At 36.7% G+C, this 15100-nt stretch overlaps 1 protein-coding gene across 4 annotated transcripts; it reads left to right on the top strand.

Annotated features, from left to right (window-relative positions):
• Positions 1-688: 688 nt before the first annotated feature.
• LOC104594540 (zinc finger BED domain-containing protein RICESLEEPER 2-like) lies at positions 689-13355 on the top strand. 4 transcript variants are annotated; one of them, XM_010254866.3, is made up of 5 exons: positions 689-976; positions 2206-2439; positions 11133-13057; positions 13155-13223; positions 13295-13355. In XM_010254866.3, the coding sequence occupies exons 2-5, from the start codon at positions 2402-2404 to the stop codon at positions 13315-13317; spliced, it is 2055 nt and encodes a 684-aa protein (XP_010253168.1). In that variant the 5' UTR covers positions 689-976; positions 2206-2401; the 3' UTR covers positions 13318-13355. The 4 variants fall into 4 exon arrangements, with proteins under 4 accessions (XP_010253168.1, XP_088753299.1, XP_010253170.1 ...); XM_088897173.1 differs by lacking the exon at positions 13155-13223 and having other exon boundaries at positions 691-976; XM_010254868.3 differs by lacking the exon at positions 2206-2439 and having other exon boundaries at positions 748-976.
• The last annotated feature ends 1745 nt before the right edge of the window (positions 13356-15100 follow it).

Here is a 15100-nt window from a genome sequence, read left to right as displayed (position 1 = left end):
ATGAACCCAAGCTAGGTTTAAACACAAACTCTAGGCCCAAGATCGAAATTTTTGGGCTAAGCTTTTCTGGACCAGGTTGAAAATGCACATACCTGTGGGTAGCAAAACTTTACCCTTCCCAATGACCCAAATGACGTGCTTCGTCATTGAATAATAGCACTTTTTCCAGGGATGCCAACGGACTTTAAAAGTCCCATTTGATACACAATTGAATTCTATAAATCCCATTATCTCAAAATTAAGATGTTAGAACTTATATCTGATTAATAATCGGATCAGAAGTAGATTTAATCCCATCTTATCCGATTAAAATCCAACTCTGATAAAAATTATTATTTTTATATAATATAATCATGTATAAGTATTGATATTATATAAAACTATATTAAGTTTATAATTGAGAAATTCAAACTTTTATATTTATATATTTATACATGTATAGATTAAAAATAATTATTTTTTTGTCATTTTTAAAAACAATAAAAAAAGGCAGTCTAAACCCTAAAGGCACGAGGCTCCCCCCGCCAATGTGGTTTTTTTTTGGTGTTTGCCACAAATCACAATGCAGGGTTTGGGGAGGGGTATTTTTAAATACAATACATGGATTATATCTGAATCCTATTCGAGTCCGACATATCGGGTTCGGGTCCCAGCATTAAATAACAGGATTGGATGCGGACGTAGTTGGATCCGTCCGTTTACAGCCCTACCTTTTACGATCTCGCCCCCTCTCAATCAAATTCATCCTTCACCATCTGCAATCTAAAGTTTAGATGTTTCCTTTGAACGAAACTCGAACGAAGAGAAATCCATTAATCCAAGTGTTTTTTTGGAGCGTTAAGAAGCTCTCAAAGAAAATCGTTCGTCTCTGCCTTTCCAGAGTTCGATGGACGAGGGATTTGGCCGGTCAAAGATGAGATATCTTTCACGCTATTAACCATTTGAGGAAGTTCACATGAACGAGCGCGCGGTTGAGGTGATTCTCTGCCGATTTTCTTCTTCCGGTTAGTACTTAGTAGTTCTTAATTAAATCTTCTTCCGCTGATCGGAAGTCTTCCTACGAAGTGGTGACTTCGTCGTTTAAATTTTTGAATAACATTACTCTGTGTGTACTTTGAATTATGATGAACTAATATTTGTTGTTTAAAAGGAGCGGGGACCAGTAGGGCTGTCTTTTTTATGACCATGACTATTTATTCAATGCCTACACGAAAAGTATCAAATATTCGGATCAAGTAGTAGAAATTGTTGGCGGAATCATATTCAAAGAAAAAACCTCAGAATGAATTTGCTTATGATTCAATTTCTACTGCCACCGTTTATTTTCTAGGCACGTTATTGTCTTGTTGATAGAAACAAAAACACGAATAATATTGACAAGTAAATCCATTTACATCACCCTAACGTCCATGAACAGCGGAAGAAAGATGAGTCGATAAGAAAAACCAAGAATCAACTGCTGTTCTGATTTCTGAAGTTGATTCTAATACCGGGAATCACAAATTCACAAGCCACAAAATGGGTGCCATTTCAGGTTGTAATGTCCAGAACAATGTTGGCACAAATCGACAAACAGCCCAAGTTGCATCTCTGATCTCTCTGGGTTCTTCTTCTTGCCTATCCCCCCCCCCCTTTTTTTTTTGATGAATTTGCCTATCCCCTATTAGAACGTTGCTGAACTCAAATACCTTTTCTCTTCTTACTCTTCCTCACGAAAAAACAGAAAATCAGATTAGAAGGATTTATTTCTCCATTGTTTATGACAGGTAATGGAATAACTAGTTAGGGCTTCAACTTTTGTTATTCCTATTCTTCTTCATAAAGAAACAAAATATCAGATTATGGCCAATTTATCATATGTTGGAATTTAGGATTTACCACTAAGGGGCCCTTTGAAGATGTCTAAAGTGGCTGAGCTGAATGACTTATTAATTTGTCTTTTAGTGGATGAAATATTTAAAATATCCAAGGGTATAGTGACCTATGTAACTCCAAGGTAGGGCTGTCAATGGACTGGACATAGATTGGATCCAGTTAAATCCAATCTGATTAAATTGGATCTTGACATCCATTATGATTGTTGGATTGGATTGGACCATTATATTATCGGATCGGATTAGATTGTATTAGATTTGATACATTAGTAATCTGATCCAATTTCAATGTAACTTATATTCTTACTGATGCTTTATTTATCAAAAACAGTTAACAGACTGCATGTTATTGTTTGAGATCATGATTGGAGCTGCTGCTTGAACTGCATTACTGAGCTTTTCATTTGATTGTTCTGTCATCAACCGACTAAGGCAACACTAATATTAAGTTTCAAGATGTTCAAGTCAGTGTTTTGAGGTTACGAGTAAAGCCTGTGTCAAAGCCAGTGGATATATTTTTCGATCGTATGCATTACCTTCTTCCTATCTCGCCATTTTCTTTGAGGTTCTCTCTCTCTCTCTCTCCATTTTCTTTGTGATTTGTTTACACTAACTTCATATGTTTATAAAGCAGTAGAAAGAGATGTCTCCTCTAAATGGTCATTTGGTCAAGTTAACAAAAAGTTCATTGACTAGAAACTCTATTCATCTTTTTGACTTCTTAGAGGTTTTGGTCAATATCAGATTACACTTCCCAACTCCATAAGAAATGAATAATTCTTTGGTAACATTTCAGAGTTGTTTTGGGTTAAGAGGGTAGATAACTGATATTTCTCTTTATATAACTGATATTTCTCTTTATATGTCTAACATTTGAAGTCTTTTGCACTGGTCTTACAGTCCTTCATAATGAAGAATTCAAGAGGGATAATTAATTTGGAATTATTTATGATCTTTAGAGTCCTTTTGATTCTTTGAGAAACTTGTCTTGTAGAGACTATAATCAGTCCCACTCTAGATGCAAATTCGGTAAGAAAAATTCAGAGAATAGAAGAGAAAGAAGAGAAAGAGAGAAGAAGAAGAACTCAAAAAAAAAAGTGTGGGTCGATTACACATTGCCGCCCCACTCAGATATTTTTATTAATAGTTTAAAACATAGTAAACTTACAATATTGCCCCTACTGTCTACTATTAACATAAATAAACAACAGCTGAAAACTAACTGAAATAACTAACTTACTGACACTACTAAAATGCTAACAGCTAACATGCTAACAACAACACAACTAACACGCTAACAATAACATAAATAACATATTATTGTTCTACAACTCTACACTCCCCCTCAAGTTGGGAGTGGATATCAGTCGTTCCCAACTTGCGCAAATCTATCTCCAACTTGGTCTTTGGGACTGCCTTTGTAAAGAGATCAACAAGCTGCATGTCAAAGGCATAGTTGTCAAGGCAACGCCTAGGCGACAAGGCGCCCTTTGAGGCTCGCCTCACCCAACCGCCTAACAGTTTTCTACTTCCTACTATAAAATGCTTTTTTTATTCATTCTTTTTTGAGATTATAATTATAAAATAGACATTATTAAACTAAAATAATCATTTTGTGTGTTCATATACTAATTTATTTTTATTATTTTCTTATTTATTAGGGTTTAATCAACACAAACATTGCTAAGTGCTGTATTGAACCCTCAAAGACTTAAAAACCTGAACCAATAAGTAAGGAAGAACTAAAAATTTTATCTAATCAGCACATTTTCTTCTTCCATATATTCTTCTTCTTCTTCTTCTTCTTCTTCTTCTTCTACTACTACTACTAGCTATACTTTTTATTTTCCTCTTTTCCTATAACAAAAATAAGGTTCAGCCCCTATATTTTTTGAATTTTATTTTCCTTCCTTTTCTTCTCATGAATATGTTGATTTTCTATTAATATGAAATTTATACTTTTCTTATGAAAACCATGAATAATTATTAAAGAAATATGGTTATGGTACCTAGGGAATTACCCTAGGATCTATTTTTTAACATAAAAAACTCCATCGCCTAGGCGATGCCTAGCGACTAGGCGCCCCCCAGTCGCTTAGCCTCGCCTTGGCGCCTTGAAAACTATGGTCAAAGGCAATATATGGAAGACACACTTCTTGAGAAGCAACTCTCTTTGATAAAGTGTCAATCCACTTCAATATGCTTAGTTCTATCATGTTGAATCGGATTATGGGCAAGGGGTGAGCATAATTCGGTTAAAACCGAAAAACCAAACTGAAATTTCGGTTTCGGTTTAATCAGTTCGGTCTTACCGGTTTTTCAGTCAGGTTCAGTTTTGTTATTCAGTTTTTTTGTATTTCGGTTTTCGGTTTTAGTTATCATACTTGATAAATCAGTTAACCAAAAAAACTAATTTAATTTTATAACTATACATTTTAATTATTATTTATATTAATATATAATAAATTAATATATATCATATTTGGCTATTTGCCAAATTTCCAAAATAAGTAAAAGATAAAAGTTAAAAGAGTTCACTCTTCCTTCCTCAATCGTATTAGACAAGTAAACTACACCTGTGCAGGCGTCTAAGCGTCTTCCAAAGTCCCGTCAATGCAGTCAAAGAAGTGTCTGAACTCTAAAATGTCTGAAATCTGTATTTTAAAGCAAGAGTGTCTGCATCTCTACGACGACCATGACAGAAAGTATAAACGACGAAGAGAGGACCTGGGACGACGGAGAAGTGCAACAAAGATTGGATAGGTCTCCCACTAGGGTCCCTAGGAAACGCTTGTTTTCCGGTGATTACGTTGGAAGGACTGAAAAGGAGACAAGTCTCTCGGCAGAAAAATGGATAATGCAGTAATGTCAGTCCATAGCAAGGAAACAAGCCACAACATGCGATAGTGGGTTCCTGCAATTCTGCGAACAATGGGCTAATAAGGCGAGATCCAGGTGGAGATTCGCCTTTGCCGCCTCACCCTACCATAATCGAAGAGAGACTCGTAGCTCAACATCAGGAAATCCAAGGGCTTCTGGTTGATAACCAGAGATTGGTTGCTACCCATGTTGCGTTAAAGCAGGAACTGACAGCTTCCTAGCATGAGCTGCAACGTATGGCTCATGTTGTTGGCACTTGGATGGATGGTTGATTACCGCCGGATATAGGCCAGCAAGAAGGGAAATAGTAGTCGTCATTTCTCTCTTGTATCAGCTAAGTCGGTTTTAACCGAAATATCCAAAATAATCGGAAAAAATTCGGTTCGGTTTATTCGGTTTTCACAAATTTCGGTTTCGGTTCGGTTTACTATTTATTAAATCGGTTTTTTTGGTTCGGTTTTGAACTAAAAAACCAAATGCTCACCCCTAGCTTCAGCACTGGAACGAGCAACAACATTTTGTTCCTTGCTTCTCCTATCATCAACACACCCTGCTCAATCATCATCTGTGTAAACTTCTATTTTCATGTGACCATTATTTTTGAAGAGTATTCCTCTACCTGGACATCTCTTCAGATAAGCAAGAATCCTCTCAACTACAAAAAGGTGAATGGTTTTGGGGGAACGCATATATTGACTAACAATACTAACCACATAAGAAATGCCCGGTTGTGTGAGGCAATGATAAAGGAGTTTTCCAACCAATCGTTTAAACATAACCTTGTCTTCAAGGGGCTCTCCACCTTTTGCACTTATCTTATGATCAAGAACATATTTCCTTTGGGAGACAAAAATCCCATGTTTAGATCGTGCTACCTCAATTTCCAATAAATAGCATAGTTCTCCCAAATCTTTGACCTCAAATTCTTGGTTAAGCAATCACTTAAAAGAGCCAATCTCATGAGTATCACTCCTTGTCATCACAATATCATTCACAGATACAACAAGTAGCATCAAGGAGGAATCCATTATCTTAATGAAAAGAGTGTGATCTGATTGGGCTTGTACATAGTCGAATTTTTCAAGGGCCTGTCTAAATCTATCAAACCATGCTATTAGAGACTGTTTCAGTCCATATAAGGTTTTATTCAGCCGACAGACCTTCTTCCCCACTTCTGTACTATAGAATCCGGGAGGTAACTCCATATACACCTCCTCTTGCAAATCACCATTGAGGTAAGCATTCTTTACATCCATCTAAAACAATGACCATGAGAAATTTGCTACAATGGATAGTAAAACTCTAATAGTATTCATCTTGGCTATTGGTGCAAAAGTCTCCAAATGGTCCATGTCATATGTATGTGTAAACCCCTTTGCAACTAATCTGGCCTTATATCTTTCAACGGAGCCATCAACATTATGTTTCACTGTAAACACCCATGTACACCAAACTAGTTTCTTCCCTTTAGGTTGATCAACTAATTTGCATGTATTGTTCTTTAGAAGAGCATCCATCTCTACCTTCATTGCATCCTTCCACTCAGGTACTGGCAAGGCTTCCTACACTATTCTGGGAATGAAAATAGCAGCAATAGATGCCAAAAGAGACTTATAGGATGGAGACAAATGATCATAAGACAAAAATTGGGATATACAATGAGCTGTAGATGAGGTACAACGACACTTCCCTTTATGAACTACAATTGGGAGATCAAGATCATCCAAAGGAGGAGGAGAAGGCTCAACAATGGAAGGTATGAGAGGTATCTCATTTGTAGCGGGAGATAAAGGAACAATGGTACATGGATCTAGAGCCACAAAGGAAATTGGAGTTGGCATAGACTGTTGATGACCGAAACCAACCTGCCTCCACCTCCTGTGATACACCCTCAAATCCCAACATCTTTGACAACCCTCCTCACTACACTCCCCTTCAGCAGTTAAGACAGGTAGTGGAATTTTTGATGAATGAGACCCCATCTCACTACTCTCCCCCATCTCACTACTCTCCCCCTAAAGAATTTTTGATAATAGGGTACATCCTCAAAGAATGCGACATCCATAGAAACAAGCCGTTTCCCAGAAATAGGTTAATAGCAGTAATATCCTTTTTGATTTTGTGCATATCCAAAAAAAATTCATTTTGAGGCTTTAGGATCAAATTTGGAGCAATACGGTCCAAGAATCTAAACAAAGCAAGTACATCCAAAGGTCTTAAGGGGAATAGTAAACAAGTCCTTATCAGGCTATAATAGGCTAAATGGAATTTTCATATCTAGGACCTGTGAATCGGTTGATGAGGTACACAGTAGTAATAGCAGCCCCATAGAAACGTGTGGGAACATTGGAGTTCAGCATAATGCTTCTAGCCACCTCTAATTTATGCCTATTTTTCCTCTCAGCAACCCCATTTTGCTGAGGTGTATGGGGACAGGTGCTCTGATGGATAACCCCATGGTCAAGGAAATATGAAGCCAATGGTTTTGCAAAATACTCTTTAGCATCATTGGATCTGAAAATTTTGATTTTGACCCTAAATTGGGTCAAAACCATCTAATGGAAAATCCAAGTCAGGGTAAATACCTCATTTCGAGAGCGCATAAGGTAAACCCATGAGAAACAAGTGTGATTATCAACAAACAACAAAAAATATCTGTATCCCCCCATAGCAGTAATGTGATATGGTCCCCAAACATCAGTATGCACAATTTCAAAAAGAATACTCCTTTTATTGCTCAAAGAATAGGTTGTTTACAATGCTTTGCAAGTTCACAACTTTCACATTTTAAACTAGACATTTGAATTGACTCAAACAAATTGGGAAATAAACTCTTCAAAGACCTAAATGACAAATGACTTAACCGATTGTGTCAAAGCATAACTTGGCTCACATATTGAGAAACTAATGACTTCCCCACTTCTTTATCCTCCCCATGTGAATGCCCTCCAAGCAGGTAGATTCCATTCGTCTCACGGCCAATCCCAATCACCTTGCTTCTCTATAGATCCTGAAAAACACTCCAATCAGGAAAGAAAGTATAGTTTTGATTTTTAGTGATGCTATTAACCGAAAGCAAATTAGTACTAAGTTTAGGGCCATGCAAAACTAAGGAAAGGAAATGGCATAAGACATGGAAACAAGGGAGTCATCAACAATGGACACTTTGTCTCTGCCAAAGGATAAGCAATAAGTAGTAAACAGTGAGGATAAGCTAGTCATATGGTCAGATGCATCTGAATCTATAACCCAACAAGGTTCATTGTTATTTGGGGTTGAAGCATGATATGTTGAAGCCCTTTTTCCTAAATGAGCAAATGCTGAAGTGGGAGTAGCAGCTGAGATGAAGAAGCTGAAGTGCCAACTTCACTTTCCATCTGAGTTAGAGCAGCTCGGACAACAGCTAAAGTGTCTAAGGATGTGGCTCTTGTGCTAGAGGATGATACACCATCAGTAGTAATTGCCACATTGGCATTCCCCTTTTTGTTTTTGAGCTTTGTTCGAATTAGTTTGGCATGATCACAAACTAGTATGCTTCGGTTTTTGCAATGATCACAAACTAACTCCCTCTTGTCTTCTTTCTTCATATCCCTTTCCTTGTCACCTCCAAACTTCGGTTTCACTACTGTCAAGACTGATTCGATAGGTTGCCTCACAATATTGTATTCTGAATTCAGACCAGCTAGGAATTCAAAAACCCTATTGGTTTCAACCTGTTTTTTGTATGTTTGTGCATCCTTCTGACTTTCCCACTCAATTGTCTCTAGGTGATCAATTTCATGCCACAAAGACTTCAAAGTAGATGTGTAAATTGAGACTAGTTTCTCTCCTTGCTTAAGATTATTGACTTCACATTTCAGCTCATAGGCCCTAGTAATATTAAGGGGCTGAGAGTAGGTTTCTTTCATGATGTCCCAAATTTCTTTAGCAATTTTGGCCCACAAGTAATTTTGGCCGATATGAGGCTGCATGGAATCTGCACGGCCAAGTCATGACCAAATAGTTCTCCTAAACCCATTTGGCATATAATGGATCTTCCTTGGCTGGTTTCTTTGCATCTCCCATCACATAGCCTATTTTCCCTCTACCTCCAATAGCCATCATAGTTGACTAAACCCATTCCAAGTAATTTGATCCATCAAATTTGACAGTGGTAATTTGAAAAGTATTTTCAGTCATGTTTCCACCTGCCAAAACACCTTCCCCTTTAGCCTTTAACTCAGTTCCTGCCTTCTCCATTAAGTAATTTATGAAAAAGAACTCTTTTTTTATGCTAAAACTGAAGAAATTATCACCCAGAAATTGCTAGCAGCCAAATTAGAAAGCTAAAAAAGGAATAGAAAACACCCAGAAATGTCGAAACAGACCTAATAATCTCCCAAAGATTATTATCAATCAGTCTGGAATGCTAAAACAGATCTAACTGTTACCCAGAAACTAATAACAGTCAGAAAACTAGGGTTTAAATCAAAGAACTGATCGTGGGTTTGGGAAAACCCTAAAAAAAATCCAGAGAAATCAGAAAAAGCCCAGCCACTCCTTCCAGATCACTCTAACCAGTTTCTGATTGGTGTCGATCTCAAATAAAAATTGAAACTTACCCAGAACAGGCTGGCCGCCACTTCCAATCCTCAATCTGAACCCTAATCTTGAATTCTTTCCTTCCCTCTGATTCTTCCTGATAACGGGACACTTTCCAAGGATCTACAATCCCTTGAAAACTGCTGCACTCTACCAGTAATCTCCAAGAACCAGCCGATGGACCATTCTTGCTAAAACTTCCAGATCACTCTAACCAGTTTCTGATTGGTGTCGATCTCAAATAAAAATTGAAACTTACCCAGAACAGGCTGGCCGCCACTTCCAATCCTCAATCTGAACCCTAATCTTGAATTCTTTCCTTCCCTCTGATTCTTCCTGATAACGGGACACTTTCCAAGGATCTACAATCCCTTGAAAACTGCTGCACTCTACCAGTAATCTCCAAGAACCAGCCGATGGACCATTCTTGCTAAAACTTCCAGATCACTCTAACCAGTTTCTGATTGGTGTCGATCTCAAATAAAAATTGAAACTTACCCAGAACAGGCTGGCCGCCACTTCCAATCCTCATTCTGAACCCTAATCTTGAATTCTTTCCTTCCCTCTGATTCTTCCTGATAACGGGACACTTTCCAAGGATCTACAATCCCTTGAAAACTGCTGCACTCTACCAGTAATCTCCAAGAACCAGCCGATGGACCATTCTTGCTAAAACTTCCAACCCTAGGAAGTTCTCATGCAGTCGGCCTGATTAGACTCACATGGGAAACCCTAGGTTGGCTCTTAATACCAACTTGTCTTCTAGAGACTGTAACCAGTCCTACTCTAGATGTAAATTCAGAGAATAGAAGAGAGAGAAAGAGAGAGAGAAGAGAATTCAGAAAAAGAGTGTGGGTCGATTACACATTGCCGCCCCACTCAACTATTTATATTAATAGTTTAAAACATAGTAAACTTACAATATTGCCCCTACTGTCTACTGTTAACATAAATAAACAGCACCTGAAAACTAACTGAAATAACTTACTGACACTACTAACATGCTAACAGCTACATAAATAACATTATTGTTCTACAACTCTACACAAGAAGACTTGTCTTTGTCTTCTGTTGGGACTCTGAGTTTCTAGATTTATGAGTCTCGAAGAATTGAGAACAGAGGTCACAACTCTTCAGCTTTTCAAGAAGACTTGTCTTTATCTTCTGTCAAAGAATAGTAACACCCAGGAAATAGGACCTTACCTCTTATTCTTATGTCCCAAGTGGATTCTAGAATCTGATTCTAAAAATATTTCCATAATTTAAAACTTAGCATCTAAGATTCTATCCAAATTTATTTTCTAAAATCTTCACAGTTATTGTTGGAACTTACAAAAAATTAGGAAAGAAAAAAGATTGAGGAGAAAGGGATGTTTACATCCAAAGTGGTACAAAGTTTGTTTATCAACTATTTATTTCATATGATTACAAACTAACTTGATCATTAATGTTAGTCAACGAATTTGATGTAGATAAGCTCTGTAACAGGTTCAAGAAAGCCCTAATATAGGAATTGCTACAACTAGTTAATAATCATCACCTAAGTCAAATGAAATGCTTAAAGAGAAGACATGTCTTTCTTTAATTTCTAAACCTCTATCTGTTACAATCTAGTAAAAGCCTTATTTTTCTTTCTCAAATTTTTTGACTTTTGATACATGAATCTCAATATACGTAAGAGTCTGTGATTTCGTATTATTATTTTGGTTATGCTTTTCTTTTTATGTAGTCTTATGGTTTTGTAGTTTATTGATTTTCTTTCTTTTGTTTGCTTTTGTTTTATCTTGATGCATTAAGGATGAATGAACCTAGTTTTGGAAGTCCAAATGATGATGAAAATATCATTGAGACATCTACAACATCTACTTCTAGTCGAAGGAGGACTAGATCTAAGGTATGGGAACACTTCAAGAAAGTGAAATTGGACTCTGGGGAGGAGAAAGCCGTTTGTAAGTATTGTAAAAAGCAGTATACAGGAGGAACTACTAAAGGGACAAGCCACTTGTTAGGTCATATTCCAAGATGTCCTAAAATGAAAGAAAATGGCACTAATGAACCGATGACATTGAGGTTAGAAGGGGCAACTTCCATGTTATGTCTTGAAAACTCTAAATTTGACCAAGACAGGAGTCAAATGGATCTTGCAAGGATGATAATGAAGCATGGCTATCCCCTTGACATGGTTGAACATGAATTTTTTCAAATATTTGTTAATAATCTTCAACCGTCATTTAGACTTGTTTCAAAAAATACAATTAGGAATGATGTTATGAAGGTTTTTTCAGAGGAAAGGGACAGGTTATATAAATACTTTGATAGGCTGTCATGTCGGATTAGCTTAAACATTGACATGTGGACTTCAGATCAAAATTTAGGCTACTATTGCTTGACAGCCCACTTTATAGACGATGGGTGGGGATTGAAAAAGAAAATTATCGCATTTACAGCGGTGGAATGTCCCCATGATGGAAATACTTTATACAAAATTGTCATGGAAAGGTTACTATCTTGGAATCTTGACAAAAAAATTTGTTCTATTACAGTTACTAATGCCTCTAACAATGATATCATGGTTAGAGAGCTTAGGAATAAACTTTGTAGTCAAAGTTTGCTCCCATTAGATGGTGAAGTATTTCATGTCAGATGTATTGCTCATACTTTGAATCTTACTGTCCAAGATGGATTGCACGAAATATCATCATTGTTATATAAGATCCGGGAGAGTGCTAAATATGTAAGATTGACACAACAAAAGAAGCAAAATTTTGACAATGCAAAAAGTCAAGTGAAATTGCAGCATAAAAAAGAAGTAGTTGTTGATTGTTCAACACAATGGAACTCCACATATGATATGTTAGAGTCAGCTTTGGAGTTAAGAGAAGCATTTTTCCAGTTAGCTGAGACTGATCATGACTACAAGTATTGTCCATCTAATGAGGAATGGGAGATGGGAAAAGTGATTAGGGATTGCTTGAAGGTTTTTTATATTTGTACAAAGAATTTCTCAAGTATCAATTTTCCAACAGCAAGTATTCTTTTTTCTGATATTTGTACTATTAAACTCCGATTGCATATGTGGCAGAATAGTGAATATCAGTATGTTCGTTCAATGGCATATAAGATGAAGCAAAAGTTTGACAAATATTGGGATGAATGCTGTTTGGTGCTAGCAATTGCAGTTGTACTTGATCCTAGATTTAAAATGGAGGTTGTTACTTATTACTACAATCTCATTTATGGAGAAAATGCTGAAAGACACATTATGAGAGTTCGACTAGCGCTTAATGACCTCTATTTAGAATATGTGGGTAATGATGTTGGCAAGAAGTCACTTGAAGACTCAAGTAGTGCATTTCCATCACAGAGGGATCATGATCCTGATGATTTTTTGAGTGGTTTTGACAAATGGTTAGTTCAAGAACGCTCAAACTATTGTTTTGGGAGCCGGAAGTCAGAGTTGGACTTGTATCTTGAAGAACGGTTATTTCCTAGAGATGAAGACTTTGACATTCTAAGATTTTGGCAAGTTGATTGCCCCAAGTTTCCAAAGCTTTCTAGATTGGCTCGTGACATTTTGGCAATCCCGATATTGACTGTGACATCTGAGGCAACATTTAGTACCAAGAGTAGAATAGTTGATCAATACCATACTTCATTACTTCCAGAAATTGTGGAGGCTCTAGTTTGTGGGAAAGATTGGTTAGAAGCTCCAACTAAAAGAAGTAAGTTAAAATTTTAATTGCCTATAACCATGCTTTTGATTTATATTCTTTATTACTAATATGGGCGTCTGTGCTTATGTATATGTCTATGTAATAGATTTGGATTTTGAAGCAATTGATGCTTCTCCTATATGTGTGGCTTTTACAGCTGATACAAGTCAAACATGTAAGTTAAAGTGCTTTCCTAATAGGGTATAGAATTTCAAATATCTAATTTTTGTTCATTGCATATTACAGGTTCAGTTAGAGAAGCAACTTAAAAGGAATCTCGTTGCTGTTGGAAAATGATCATTTTGAGGTATTTCTTAGTCATCAATCTTATTTCTTAGTCACATTTTATAAAACTTATGATTACTAAAAAAGTTAATAGACAAGCAAAGAGGCAAAAAGTAATATAATGAAATGATTGGGTTGCAAATCCAGGTCTTACTTTATTACGCATTGCCCATGTGCATCCAAAAGGTCTGTCCTGAATTTGCTGCAAACGGACTGTCGTGGATGCATGTGATGCTAATTACTTCATTTTATCCTATTAGCATTTTATTTATTTATTTTTTCTACTTATGAGGACTGAGGCTAAAAGGCTGTTTGTTTTGTAGAAAAAGTTGTGTTTTCAATGGAAACACTTCCAAAGGTCCGCCTGTTTTGGTCACTAGCAATAATTTTGTTTTGAAACGGCGATTTGTCTTTTGAAAGAGGAATTCCTGCATCCGTTTCTTTTACAGGCAATGTCATATGACGTTTGAATACCTGCATGTATGTTTTATCGCCGCTCGGTGCTCACTATTGGCAGACCCCTGACCCCTAGTTTGACTAAAGATGAAATATGAGTACTCTCAGTTTCTCTTCGATCTCTCTATTTTCTGCTTTCATTTGGCATTTGTTGAATATTTTATCGTGGTTTGGATCTATATTCTTAACTACCACAATCCAGAAGATTCCAGAATGCGTTTCTTTCCTCTTAAGAATACTCTCCTTTTGTTTTGTTGTATAATTCAGCTGTTATAAAAAAATAAAAAATGGTCTCTTGAAGTACTGTGGAATATGCAAGATGAGAAAACTTTTATCGCATATCCTTCCAGAATTCCCGAATCAGCTGCTCTACAAAACCCCTGTCATGACCCACTTTGAGTAAGGGCGTTTTCAGGTTGTGATTCTTCTCCGTTGGTTTTCAACCGTTCATAATCTTTCATTCGGCCTCTCACCCCCAGGAGTCCGGATCTGCATCTTCTTCACACCAACCTCTGAACGCGTCCCGGCCACACATCGGGAGAGTATTTTATATTGTTCTCCATGGGAGCAGTGAGGTCGGTCTGAGGTGCGCTGTGTGAGGAGCCAATCCCAATCTCACCCCCAATCACAGGAAACCCAAATGAAAGCCTATTGTGTATTGTAAACCCTCATGTCTCCACAGACAACGTTATCTTGAAACTGGAAGCAGATCCGGTTGGCTAAAGTAGTTTGTGATGGGATTGAAGCAGGCAAATATGTTCAGCCTAATGAGATATTCTACGCCTACAGCATTTTAGCTACTGAATGATCTGGTGGCCAGACATAGGTAATAACTAAAAACTGTTCTAGCCTTCTATGGATCTAAAAAAGACCAAGGTGATGTTTTTACATTATAATTATTATTTAATATCACATCAGAGGCGTGTTCGCTTTTTGAAAAGTCATCTAAATAGATGAATTTACCTTTGCTTTTCAGACCTTATCTATATGTTCTTTGACAAAAACCATTTTAACTATAAAAGTCTTTTATTGAAAAAAACATTTTTGTCCCATCCAATTGTTGATAATTTTCCCTGAAAAAATTATTTATTCACCTAAAAAATAGATATCACTTTTACATAGAATTCTTGTTCAATAGAAACCAAAATTTCATTGACCAGCTTTCCCCCTATGTATTTCCTGACAAGTATTCATCCAGTTAAATGCATTTACTCATATTTTTTATTTCCTAAATAAATAAAAAAATGTTTATTTTAATCACAAAAAATCATTACTAAAAGGATCAATTTTATTCCATCCATATGAAAAATT

The sequence above is a fragment of the Nelumbo nucifera genome, chromosome 2 (assembly GCF_055504915.1).
Source record: "Nelumbo nucifera cultivar China Antique chromosome 2, China Antique-T2T, whole genome shotgun sequence".
Classification (NCBI taxonomy): Eukaryota; Viridiplantae; Streptophyta; class Magnoliopsida; order Proteales; family Nelumbonaceae; genus Nelumbo; species Nelumbo nucifera.
This window is presented reverse-complemented; position numbering and strand designations above follow the sequence as displayed.